This window comes from Hemiscyllium ocellatum, chromosome 14 (assembly GCF_020745735.1).
Source record: "Hemiscyllium ocellatum isolate sHemOce1 chromosome 14, sHemOce1.pat.X.cur, whole genome shotgun sequence".
NCBI classification, from domain to species: domain Eukaryota; kingdom Metazoa; phylum Chordata; class Chondrichthyes; order Orectolobiformes; family Hemiscylliidae; genus Hemiscyllium; species Hemiscyllium ocellatum.
Genome location: NC_083414.1, coordinates 30,765,821 through 30,778,863, shown reverse-complemented (window position 1 = coordinate 30,778,863; position 13,043 = coordinate 30,765,821). Strand labels below are relative to the sequence as shown.

The 13,043-nt window shown below is 39.5% G+C and overlaps 1 protein-coding gene across 2 annotated transcripts in view; it reads left to right on the top strand.

Annotated features, from left to right (window-relative positions):
* Window positions 1-13,043, top strand: part of fgd (faciogenital dysplasia) — a 216,925-nt gene that overhangs the window by 153,424 nt on the left and 50,458 nt on the right. For both annotated transcript variants that reach the window (XM_060835574.1, XM_060835575.1), the window contains exons 5-6: window positions 8,233-8,322; window positions 10,441-10,577. In XM_060835574.1, coding sequence (XP_060691557.1) covers window positions 8,233-8,322; window positions 10,441-10,577 — 227 coding nt within the window. The remainder of the gene's footprint in view (window positions 1-8,232; window positions 8,323-10,440; window positions 10,578-13,043) is intronic.

The following is a 13,043-nucleotide window of genomic DNA, read 5'->3' as shown; positions in this document are numbered from 1 at the left end:
TCACAGCTTGCCCTTCTTCCTATTTTTGCATTATCTGGGTGGCGTACTAGGCCATTTCAGAGGACAGCTGAGAGTCAACCACATTGTTGTGGTTCTGGAGTTACTTGCAGGTCAGGCCAGGTGAGGAGGGCAGATTTCCTCTCCTTGAAAACATGAGTGAGCCAGATTGGTGTTACTAACAGTTGACAATGTTCATAGTTATCAATAGATCCTTGAAATCAGATTTTTAAAAATTGAATTCAAATTCCAACATCTGCTGTAGTGGGATTTGAACCCAGGACCCCAGAACATTAGCTGAGTTTCTGGATTATATCTGGTGGCATCGCCTCTAGGCCTTTTGTCTTATAAAAAGTTTTATAGATCATGTCTGTATCCAATGGAGCTTAGGTGATTTAAGAGGCAACGAGAATGTAAGGTCTGAGGGAGCTTCATCGGGTGGATGTGGAAAAGATGTTTCCTCTTGAGGGGTTGATTTGAAATTAGGGTCTGCTGTTTTGAAATAAGGGGTTGCTGATGGAACCATCCAGCATAGAACTGACCAGTTATAGATACCTGGTTTGATTCCTAGTATGTACTGACTAACTGTTTTTGCCTGAAGCCACATTGGAGATATTGCAAATTGGCCTCAAAGCCCTGTCACTGACATTATTCAATCTCTGCTGGAAAGTGCACATATCTGTGGACATCAAGTGAGAATTGTGCAAAAAGGTGATGTGCTCCTAAAATTGAAGAAATGTTGCCATTTAGTATCTTGGCTCTCACTTGTAAAACAGTACTGGACTGTAGGGGCAGCCCTTTCAGAGCAAAACAGTAGGCTTTTGTGTTGATTCTTCATTCAGATGGGGAAACAAGGCATTTGGGCTTGTGATACCTTTTTAATTTGTTGATCCAATGTACCAGAGTTTGGTAAATGAAGTCAAGGACCAACTATATGAATGGACCACAAATCGAACCAATGATAAACTCGATCCATTTAAATTAAAATTTAACAGTTCACATTAAAAAGATGCAGTGCAACACTGCTTGCAAAGTACTTCTGTGTTTTACCACTGACATTTAAAATTACACTGCTGTATTCAATGCCCACGAGACTGGTAAATGATGACAAACTTCAAAGAACACAGCAGACACAAAGCATTATTATAAGATCCATTTTAATTGATAAAACTGTGAATATATAGTTTCAGAATTGGGGACAGATTTTTGACTTTGATTTTTTTTTAGTGTGACTGCATAATTTGAGGTTGATTAAAAGCCATTGTATCTGTTTGGCTCATTGAACTTTCCAGTTTGCTGTTTAAAACCAATGACGGTATCAAGCATAATAACTACAACAATGCAACCTTGAATTTCTCATGTATTCTCAATTAAATTTTATAACTCTCAATCTGTGCAGATATTGTATTCAGCACTGCAAATAAAGCTTGAAATGTCGTTCTATGATATTAGAGTTGGTGGATTGACGTTTTAGAAGATAGTTGTTCAATTATCACTGAACCAAATTTGTAACACCCGGAACTGAGCAAAGACAAATAATTAAAGGAATTATCTATCACTTTCATCCCCTTCTTTTTCCACCTGATATTGTATACAAGCTTACGGCAGACACAGTGCACAAGTAATTCCGAGCCTCAAAATTACAGGTTGCTTCCTGGTTTGACCCCACAAAATGTGAGAGGCTTGTTAATTGAACAAATGTTTTAGGCTGGAATGAACACAATCTGAATTTTGAAAGACAATCTTTGTGACAATCTAGATTTTTTTGAAGCTCTTGATTCAGCTGCTCCATTGTCGCCTCCTGTATGTTTTTGAAGGACTTGCTGAAGAAGCCAGTCCTGAAACCAATTACCTATTGATTGCTCAATATAAAAACAAAGTACAGATGCTGGAAATATGAAACCAATAACAAACACCTGGATTAATGCAGCAGGTTTGGCAACATTTGTGAAGAGAAAGCAGAGGCAACAGTTTGGGTCCAATGATCCTCCTTCAGAACTGATTGTAGCTTAAAAATGGTGGTGTTTATGCTGAAGACAGGGTGAGCAGGACAAGGGAGTCAACAGTATATGAAGACCAAGTCCAGAGAGAGAACAGCAGTTGGGCAGACAAAGAAATGGATAATGACAAGCCAGGGAGAATGAAAAGCTGCTAATGGGGACCATTAGTGAGTGAAAACGAGTTAGTTCTGATGAAAACAGCCCATTTGATGGTGAGGCCTGTGGAGTGGGCATGGGTAAAGGACAAGGATGAAGGTGTATAGGGTCTAACCTTAATGAACTTAACTTTGAGTCCTAAAGTCTGCAGGGTCTCTAAATGGAAAATGAGATGCTATTCTTCTAATTGGCACTGAACCTTACTGGAGCAGGCCTGAGACAAACATTGGCTGGAAAATGTGGTGGTGTGTTAAAGTGGCAGGCAACCAGAAACTTGATCATTTTTGCAGCCAGAATACAGGTTTCTCCAAAGCAGTCACCCAATCCTCATTGATTTCCTCCACAGTGAGGAGATGAATAGTTGAGTGTAACACTGAAAGAGCACTCTTGCTAAATCCAAATTTTCTAGTCTAATATCAGTGAAGAAAGAAAATCTCAGCAAAGATTGAATGCTTATTTGATATTGATTGAGAAAACCTGGTCCTAAACTGCCTTAGGGACAGGGATGATGGTTAGGATTTTAGTAGCCTGAAAATTATTTAGCTGGCATGGAGAAGTGGGAGCTTCCTGGTAGCAACCCAAGAGATGGAGCAACAGTGAAGTAGCTTCTAGTGATAAGAGTAGCGAAAAAGCAGAGGAGATGATGTTAGGGACAATGTTGTTAAAGCCATAAATGGTTCAGAGGAGGCAGGGTAGTGATAAGTGGATTCAGCTTTAAAAATGACAGACCTAAGCTTAAAAGCAGCATTACAGTCCAGTGCAGCCCCAGACTGACCAAGCCAGGCAACACACACAAAACAGTCATCTATATCAGCATTCTAGGATCTTGAGGGAAGTGGGTGCAGAAGTGGATAATATAGTTGTTGTAATCTTCTGAAATATGCAAGATTTTGGACCAATGAGATTGGAAAACTGGCAATATAATGTCACTATTCAAGAATGGTGGCAGACAGTAAATCATGTCAACTTAGATCCAAACTAATTGGCAAGACACAATATTTTCTTTGTGATGGTATTAATGACTTGGTCTTACAGCTCCTTCCACACAGCAGTCACACTTGTTCTACTTTTATATCCAGTTATTATATTAATTAGTTAACTCCAATCACTTGCCTTGCTATATTAACGAGCTATAGATCAGCTTAAGGTGTCATTTGTCATTGGCAAATTACATTGTCTAAATCTCCTGTTGCAATGCTTTAACAATTATAAAACAGGGAGATCATGTCAAAATGGTTCTTGAAAGGGAAGTAATTTCTGGCATATTTATTGGAGTTATTTAAAGATGTAAAAAGCAGGGTAGATAAAAGCGAGTGTGTATTCGTGGTGTATTTAGATTTCTAAAATGCATTCAGTAATGTGCCACATAAATATTTACTGCAGAAGTTAAGAACTCATGATGTCATGGGTGATCTGGATGGATGATTGGCTGACATGATACAGTGAGTGAAGATAAATGGATCATTTTCAGGTTGATACATTGCAAATTGGGGTGTCACAGGAGTCAGTGCTAGACTCTCAATTAATTCTAGTCAATATAAATAGAGATTTGCCAAATTTGCTGCTGATCCAAAAATAGGCAAGAAAGTAAGATGACGTAAAGAGGATGCAAAGAGTCTGTAAAGGGATGCAGATAGGTCAAGTGCACAAATAAATGGCAGATGGAGTATAATGTGGGGAAATGTTGCCCACTTGAGGGAAAAACAGGAAAGCGAAATATTATACAAATGGAGAGAGACTGTAGGCTATTGCAGTACAGAAGCACTTAGGTATTCTTGTATGTGCATCACAAAGTGAGCATACATATAGGAAAGAGTTAGAAAGACAACTGGAACATTGGCCTTTTACTGCAAAGGGAATAGAGTATACAAGTAAGAAAGTCTTGCTCTAATTGTACAGAGTGCTGGTGAGACCTGACCTGTTCTCTTTACTTAATGCTATATTTGCATTGGTAGCAATTCAGAGACCTTTCACAAGCTGATTCATTAGTTGATGGCTTCTGATGTAATATTTAACAAATTGGGCCTGTGCTTCTTGGAATTAAAATGAATGAGTGGTGGCTCAGTGGCTCAATGGTAGCACTGCTGCTTCTCAGCACCAGGGACCTGAGGTCAAATACAGCCTCGGGTGACTGTCTGTGTGGAGTTTGCATGTTCTCCCCATGTCTGCGTGGGTTTCCTCTGGGTGCTCCAGTTTCCTCCCACAGTCCAAATATGTGCAGGTCAGGTGAATTGGCCCAGCTAAATTGCCCATAGTGTTAGGTGATTAGTCAGAGAGAAATAGGTCTGGGTGGTTCACTCTTCGGAGGGTTGGTGTGAACTTGTTGGGCTGAAGGGCCTGTTTCCACACTGTAGGGAATCTAATCTAATCTAAGTTAATTTACCAACAAATGAGAATTGTAAGCTTGCTTACAAAGGTAAATACCGTGTGTATTTTTGTGTGGAAATCTCAAATAAGGAGCCTACAATTTAAAACCAGGGTGAGGAGGACCTTCTCTGAGGGTTGTTAGTCTTTGGAATTCTCTTGAACAGAGAGTAGTTGAGGCTGAGTCATTGAATATATTCTAGGTGCTGAATTAGATTGATTTTTGATCAACAAGGGAGTTCAGGGTTAGGGGAACCAGGCAGGAAAGTGGAGTTGATGAAGGTCTTTGCTTGAGCAAAGTCTGTCATCTGCATGGTAATGCATAAGAGTTTTCTGTGTAACCCTGCCGAGTACATGGAGGTCCTGGGCCTCCTTCACCACCGCTCCCTCACCACCAGACGCCTGGAGGAAGAACGCCTCATCTTCCACCTCGGAACACTTCAACCCCAGGGCATCAATGTGGACTTCAACAGTTTCCTCATTTCCCCTTCCCCTACCTCCCCCAGTTCCAAACTTCCAGCTCAGCACTGTCCCCATGACTTGTCCGGACTTATCCTACCTGTCTATCTCCTTTCCCACCTATCCACTCCACCTTGTCCTCCCAGACCTATCAGCTTCATTCCCTCCCCCACTCACCCATTGTACTCTATGCTACTTTCTCTCCACCCCTCTTTCTCCACCCCCCTCCCCCCAGCTTATCTCTCCACGCTTCAGGCTCACTGCCTTTATTCCTGATGAATGGCTTTTGCCCGAAACGTCGATTTTGCTGCACTTTGGATGATGCCTGAACTGTTGTGCTCTTCCAGCATCACTAATCCAGAATAACTTCTGTAACTTGCAATCCTCCTCAATAGGCTAGAAATAATTTGCTCAGTGTGAAATGCTGGTCTTTGTACCGTCTGCATGGTGTTTCTCTCAATCAAAATGGAGCCATTTATTGATAGATGAAACACCAAAGGGATGTTGGGGTGTTTATTCACAAATTTTTAAAAGACAATTGAGTAAGTTGGCAAAGATTTTAAGGAAGTTTTTGGGATCCCACACAATGAGAACAGGAGCACGGAAACATGACTATGCTAAATTTTTATGAACTAGTTAGACCCTGACTTGGATATTGTGTACAAGTGTGGACATTTTCAGAAAGATGCCAGGCTTTTCTTTTGCGGGTAGCAGGTGTTGATACAAAAGACCTTTATCAGGACGATGCTAAAAATGAAGATTTCAGTCATGTGAGGTGATTGGAGAAGCTGGGATTTTTCTCCATAGAGAAGAGAAGGTCAAGGGGGTACCTAAGGAGGTCTTTGAGATTTTGATAGAGGAAGTAACAAGATGTAGTTTCTCTGACATGTAGATTAGTAACCAGTGATCATAGCTTTAAAATATTTGGCAAGAGCACTAGGTGGAAATGAGAATTTCAAATAGGAATTTAAGGAACATAATACTTGAATTAGATTTTATAGAAACTGTGGTAAGACAACTTTACTTGTATTGCAAGAGAGCAAATTAACAGGGTTGTGAGATAAAAGCTAGGATGTAGCTCTTGACTGTATATTTGCTTCCAAGAGCTGGCCATAGATGCAGCGGGCCAAATGATAGCCTATTGTGCTTTAATTCTCTGATTCAACAGTCACTGGGCAATAAGCCTGGTTATAGTGAGCACGGGATTGAGCTCATGCTTCCCTTATTTGATTACTCATCATCTCTTAAATTAGTTTCACACCACTGTTAGTTAATATATCCTGTTGTGAGATTAAAAGAATGGAGTGAGTACTCCAAAGTATTGAGAATTGTGATGTTTTCAAGGTAAAATACCTAATAAGAGGCACAAATCTTTTGGCTAGTGTCACAATCAAGTTAAGTGCGCACCCTTCCTCCTTATCCAAGTGTTCCACAGATCACAACATAAATTGTAAAATGTTTTACCCAAGTCCTGATCAGGTTAGTTGTATGTTTTCTGCATATTACATTAAAAATAGAAAACAAAATCAACTACGTTTATTTTGTAAACACAAATTTATTGGTTTATGATGAAAAAAAGCTATGCAGTAAAGAAGCCAACTTGGTTAGCACAATTTGTGATATAAAAATATGAATGTTTACCACTCTAAATAACCCAAAGTACAATCTCTCTGAAGCAAACTCTTCAGTTAAGTAGAGCTAAATCTATTACTCTCTGTTGAGATGCACTTTCAAACAAGAAAACAAGCACCTCTGGCCATTCTTGAAGTCAAAAAAGATAAGGCTTGAAATGTTCTGAATTCTGTTGATCCGAAGGTCTTGCATGTGTGATCAAGCCACTACCAATTAGCCATGGTTATCACTCTGGTCTTGACAGACAAAGCTTGCTTAGGAAATACAGTATTGAGAAGTTCTTTCAGTCACAGGCTGCTAAAAGATCAAGAATGTTTCACACCAGATTCACAATAAGGTGCTGTAGAAGCAGGAGACTGAAGCTGGGAAGCTTGTTCCTCACGTGCTCTTTCCCAACTAATTCCAAAACAGAAGCTGCAAACCTCCAGACACTGGTCAAACAGGATAATCATTAAACCGTCAAGTATTTTTCCTGAAGTGTGTTCAAGCAACCATAAATGAAGCCTGGTTGCATGATTTCCAAGAAACTTTTATATGAAGAAAAGGGTCCAATGGTTTCTCAATGACCTAAGTTTTTAAAACAAAGATTATGGTTTCTCCATAATCTTTCAAACTCAAGTTCTCAAAGAAGAATTAAAATGTGAAGCCACTACATAACTATGATGTTATCTTTGTCATTGTGAAACCAACAGTGTCACAAAATGTCCTGCTTGCTTAATAATCAGTTTGCACGAGGAAAGAAATGATAGCTCATGATTACAATTGTAGTTTATTTTGTTGGAGTCTGAATTATCTAAAATATGTAAGACTTTTGCTCAATCACACCATTTGGAGAATTATTCTTTATTTTGTTTACCAGTCTCATTTAGGCGTGATGACATAATATAGGACAACATGGCAATAAAAAATACTTTCAAATCTCCCAGATACATAATTTCATGCTAACAGACTTGTGTTTAAGTGGGTTATTTTTTGCCTTATTCCTGCTAGGATGTGAAAGACATCTGCAGCCATTTTGACCTTAAAATTGACCCAGAAGCATAACTATAGAGTTGGAACTGGCAGGAATCCTGGAAGTAAATTGTCATGCAGGAGACATGTTTGTGCAAGTAATAGAGGTGTAATATTTGTGTGGCAGTTGAAAGGGACAGAGCTTTGACTAGTTTAAGGGATAGGCTGATCGTTGGGAAATATTGGGATTGTAATTAGCTCATGGAACAAAGTAAAGCAGAAATTGGGGCATGGGACAAGGAGTGAAAAGAGGAGCGAACACTGTTTCAGAGTATGAGGTTTGTTTTTTTTCAATAAGAAAATGAATTCTTGAGTTCAGTTTTGCTCTTTTCCTTATTAATTTTCTCTTCATATCAAACACATCCATTACCTTGGACATAATCTTTAATGAATACTAAAATAATCCTAATTGGGGAAGAAAGTTACCAACTATAATGCATTCTTGATATTAAAGCTGATGATTTTTCACTATTCTGAGTTCTGTTCAGTAAAATGGTGCAATGGTTTTAATTTTCCAAACCTGTCGTTCTCGTATATTTCACTTAATGACTGCAGTAATCAAAGTATTTCTTACAAATTAGAATTGTAAACTTGATGAATATTTCTTTTTTAGTGCACAGAGCCACAGAAGTTGTACAATATTGCAAATGAGCTCCTTATCACTGAAGAGGCCTATGTGAAAAGGCTTCATCTTCTGGATCAGGTAATGCAAAGTATTATCCAGATTCCACTTGTCGTTTAAAATAGATTTTAAAATACTTGTTTGTTGACTGAGATAGTATAACAATTTATTGAAACTTGTTACCTGAATTTCAAATGGATTTTTAACACTATAAGGATTGTCAACACTATAGCAAATAGGTGAGAGGACCAAAGGTAGGTACATACTTCTATAAAGCAGAGAAAGTTGCTCTGGAGTTACCAGACAGAAATTACTTGAAAGTTCAACATTGAGCTTTTGCAGCAAAGTTAATATTTTGTTAATGAGTATTTTAAACTCCAGTCCAATTCTTATAACGTTATAATTGTGGCATTCATGAGAATTCAGAATTGAATTAAACTGATAAAATTAAATTGATGTTCAACATATTATGGTTGTGACTCACATTTAGACTTCTAATCTAATAACTCTGCATAAATCAATATTTTAAAGTAATACGCTTTGCAGAATTTCCTAAATTATTTATATTGACAAAGAATAAACTGAGGATTGATGCCAATGCCAACGTGTCTACATGCATACAAAATTTAACATTAACTCTTTTCTCTCAAGTCTCCTGGAAAATTGAACAAGTCTCCAGCAAATTGGTGAACAAACAAAAGGCATCAGATCTGCCTCTCTCTATTGTGACTTAACTTGTCCTGCCCTGTCCTGTCAATCATTTAATCCCCAGGAGAGGCTTTATAACAAAGTTTTTTTTTACAACCCAGGGGCAAAAGTAATACAGTGGAAACTTTCTCTTTGACCTTCTCAAACAATCAAAACCATTCAGGAGATCATGAATACGAAGTATTGTTTATTCAATCTATTTCTTTCAGCCTAAAAGACTAAATTAACCTGTTAATATTGAAACACATTTTTTCAATTCCAGTTCTTATCTTTGCAGACTATCTTTTACAAATGTGGAGAGCACTTGAGTATTCCACAATCAGTTCTAGAAACTGTCACTTGCCTGTGAAGCTAGTCAGCATAACAAATTAAAAATAATGTTTTATTTCTGTTGAGTCCAGTCACCCTTTGTCAGAACAAAGAACTGAACTTGAAATGTTAACTCTACTTTCTGTCCACAAATGCTGCTAGACCTGCTGAGTTTCTCCAGGAATTTTTGTTTTTGTTATCGATCTTAAGCATCTGAAAGTCTTTGTTTCATTTTTGTTTTAACTGTGTGATGTCATCAGTTAATAAATGGAAATAATATTCATTTAACTTGTTAAAATCTGTTCAGCAGTCTCAATGAAAAATGCATGTTCCTGTGATCAGATGGAAAGTTGCTACAAGATATTATTAATCTGAGGAATTTGGTTGTCTATGCAATGCACTCCATTTTGATGATTTACCCTGTCCTCCCATGTCACTACAAACCAAATGTGTAATTCGACAGCTGGTCCTGCCAACACGTAATATGAAGTTGGAAGTTAAAAATCGCTTGAGAGTTCAAACACATTTGTGTGTGTGTTTTGAGGATGGTGTAGGGTGTTAGTTTTCTTGTCAGCTATTTCTAGTGTTTTAAAAAGTATGGATATTAGCATATGTAACTGCTGTAAATAGTGAACAAAAAATATGTCTCCATTGTTAAAATTATCACCAATGTAAAGATTTGTTGTTTGCATTTTTGTGTTAAAAATGTTAACAATACTTGAAACATTATTGAACATTCAATCTCAAAGATGTCATGATGTTCATAAGTTCAATGTTTATATATACAAGTGCGTAGTCATTGTGTCTGTAAAATTGGCTGTGAATTTTATACTGTGTGACATATACACGTCTTCAATTATTATGGTACGTCAGCATGCTTTTGCGTCTTTTAAGATGTGTTATCCTTCCAAATTCAATGAAGATGGATGGTTAGTGTCTGTGATTAAGCAACCTCCATATGTCTACTGTCGGCCTAAAATGGCAAGAAAACATTTAAGTAAAATCAATAGTTTATCAAAAGTTTTCCCAAGGCATTTGCTAATAATAGCTTTTCAGATAAAATTTGTTTCAGTGTTTCGTAGCACAATTTGTAAACCATTCTCTGTCACATAAAACAAGACATTTTCATCTGTTCCAGTCCATGCATATCATTACACCAGCTGTTGTAACTTATTTATTTAGGTCTTTTGCACGAAATTAAGTGAAGCTGGCATTCCACAAGATGTGATTACTGGGATATTCTCAAACATATCCTCAATCTATCGCTTTCATGGCCAATTTCTATTACCAGGATTAAAGACAAGAATTACAGAAGAATGGTGAGTAAAGGAAATTAACTACATATGTGAGAAATCCAAACCATGACCAAGTTGGGGAAAACAGAGCCTGCTGCTTGCAATTAATTTCAAATGCATATTTTTTATGATCAACTTTTGAGTGTGTGAGGCAAAATTAACTGTTGAAAGATTTAAATATGTGAATGCTGGACGAACCAGGTAGATCTTAAGATCTGGCTTGATGGATGATAATTATTTAAAGAACATGATGTGTGGAAGAGCCAAGGGTAAGAAAATAAGCAGCAAGACTTCAGGATTGAATTGAAACACCCAAAGTCTCTTTACTACACAAACTTGAACAAAGCAAACACAAGCTGTAATGGTGGAATAGATACACTGAGCAAGTCAGGTGACATTTCCAGACATAAGTTTTGATCAGATTTAGCACAGTTTAATCTTTTATTTCACATTATGCAATTGGAGCGGACCATTCTGTTAGACATGCTCATCTCCCTCAGTGCTACTTTCCCATACTACTTCCATTCCCCTTGATGTCATTAGTCTCCATAAATCTATCTTTTGCTGTCCTGTACGTGCTCGTGAGCTTTCACAGCCATCTGGCGAGAGAGAATTCTGAAGAATCACTATTTTAACATGAATACATTTGTCTTCATATTGATTTTAAATTTGTTTTTTATCCTGAGACTTCTGTTAATTTTAGCCTCATCAACTTCACTCTTATCGGCTTATAAACTTGTTTATGGTCCTCTTGCAACATGTATGAGGTGAGGGAAGCCATTAGCGTCCCTGCTGATTACACTCGCAAGAAGTGCACCCATCTCCAGCTCCTCCAAGACCGTGTTAGGGAACTGGAGCTGGAGTTGGATGAACTGCGGATCGTTCGGGAGGCAGAGGTGGTCATAGATCAGCGCTTTAGGGAAGTAGTTACTCCGAAAGTTATAGAGAGATGGGTGACCGTGAGGGGGAGTGGGAGGAAGCAGCCAGTGCAGGGACCTCCTGCGGTCATTCCCCTCAAGAACAAGTATACCGTTTTGGATACTTGTGGGGGGGGTGACTTACCAGGGGTAAGCAACGAGGTTCAGGCCTCTGGCACGGAGCCTGTCCCCGTTGCTCAGAAGGGAAGGGTGGAGAAAGGTAGAGCGATTGTTATTGGGGACTCAGTAGTGAGGGGCACAGATAGGCGGTTTTGCGGGGGCGACAGAGACTCACGATTGGTATGTTGCCTCCCAGGTGCAAGGGTACGTGATGTCTCTGATCGTGTTTTCCGGGTCCTTAAGGGGGAGGGGGAGCAGCCCCAGGTTGTGGTCCATATTGGCACCAACGACATAGGTAGGAAGAGTGGTGAGGATGTTAGGCAGGCTTTCAGGGAGCTAGGTTGGTAGCTCAGAGCTAGAACGAACAGAGTTGTTGTCTCTGGTTTGTTACCCGTGCCACGTGATAGAGAGTCGAGGAATAGGGGGAGAGAACAGTTAAATGCGTGGCTACAGGGATGGTGCAGGAGGGAGGGATTCCGGTTTCTGGACAACTGGGGTTGTTTCTGGGGAAGGTGGGACCTCTATAAACAGGATGGTCTACACCTGAACCTGAGGGGCACCAGTATCCTTGGGGGGAGGTTTGGTAGTGCTCTTTGGGAGGGTTTAAACTAACTCTGCAGGGGCATGGGAACCTGGACTGTAGCTTTAGGGTACAGAACCTTGAGTGTAGGGAGGTTAGGAACATGGCATCGATCTCGAAGGAGGGTGCCTGTAAACAGGAAGGTGGCTTGAAGTGTGTATACTTCAATGCCAGAGGTATAAGAAATAAGGTAGGTGAGCTTGCAGCGTGGGTTGGTACCTGGGACTTCGATGTTGTGGCCATTACAGAGACGTGGGTAGAACAGGGACAGGAATGGCTGTTGCAGGTTCCAGGGTTTAAATGTTTTAGTAGGGTCAGAGATGGGGGTAAAAGAGGGGGAGGTGTGGCATTGCTTGTCAAGGATAGTATTACAGCGGTGGACAGGATGATGGAGGAAGACTTGTCATCTGAGGTAGTTTGGGCGGAGGTTAGAAATAGGAAAGGTGAGGTCACCCTGTTAGGAGTTTTCTACAGGCCTCCTAATAGTCCGAGAGAGGTAGAGGAAAGTATTGCGAGGATGATTCAGGAGAAGAGTGAAAGTAGCAGGGTGGTTGTTATGGGGGACTTTAACTTCCCAGATATTGACTGGGAAAGCTATAGCTCGAGTTCGTTAGATGGGTCGGTGTTTGTCCAATGTGTGCAGGAGAGTTTCCTGACACAATATGTAGACAGGCCAACAAGAGGTGAGGCTATACTGGATTTGGTTCTAGGTAATGAACCAGGCCAGGTGTTAGACTTGGAGGTAGGTGAGCACTTCGGGGACAGTGACCACAACTCGGTGACTTTTACTCTAGTGATGCAGAGGGATAAGTGTGCACTGCAGGGCAAGAGTTATAGCTGGGGGCAGGGAAATTATGATGCGGTGAGGCATGA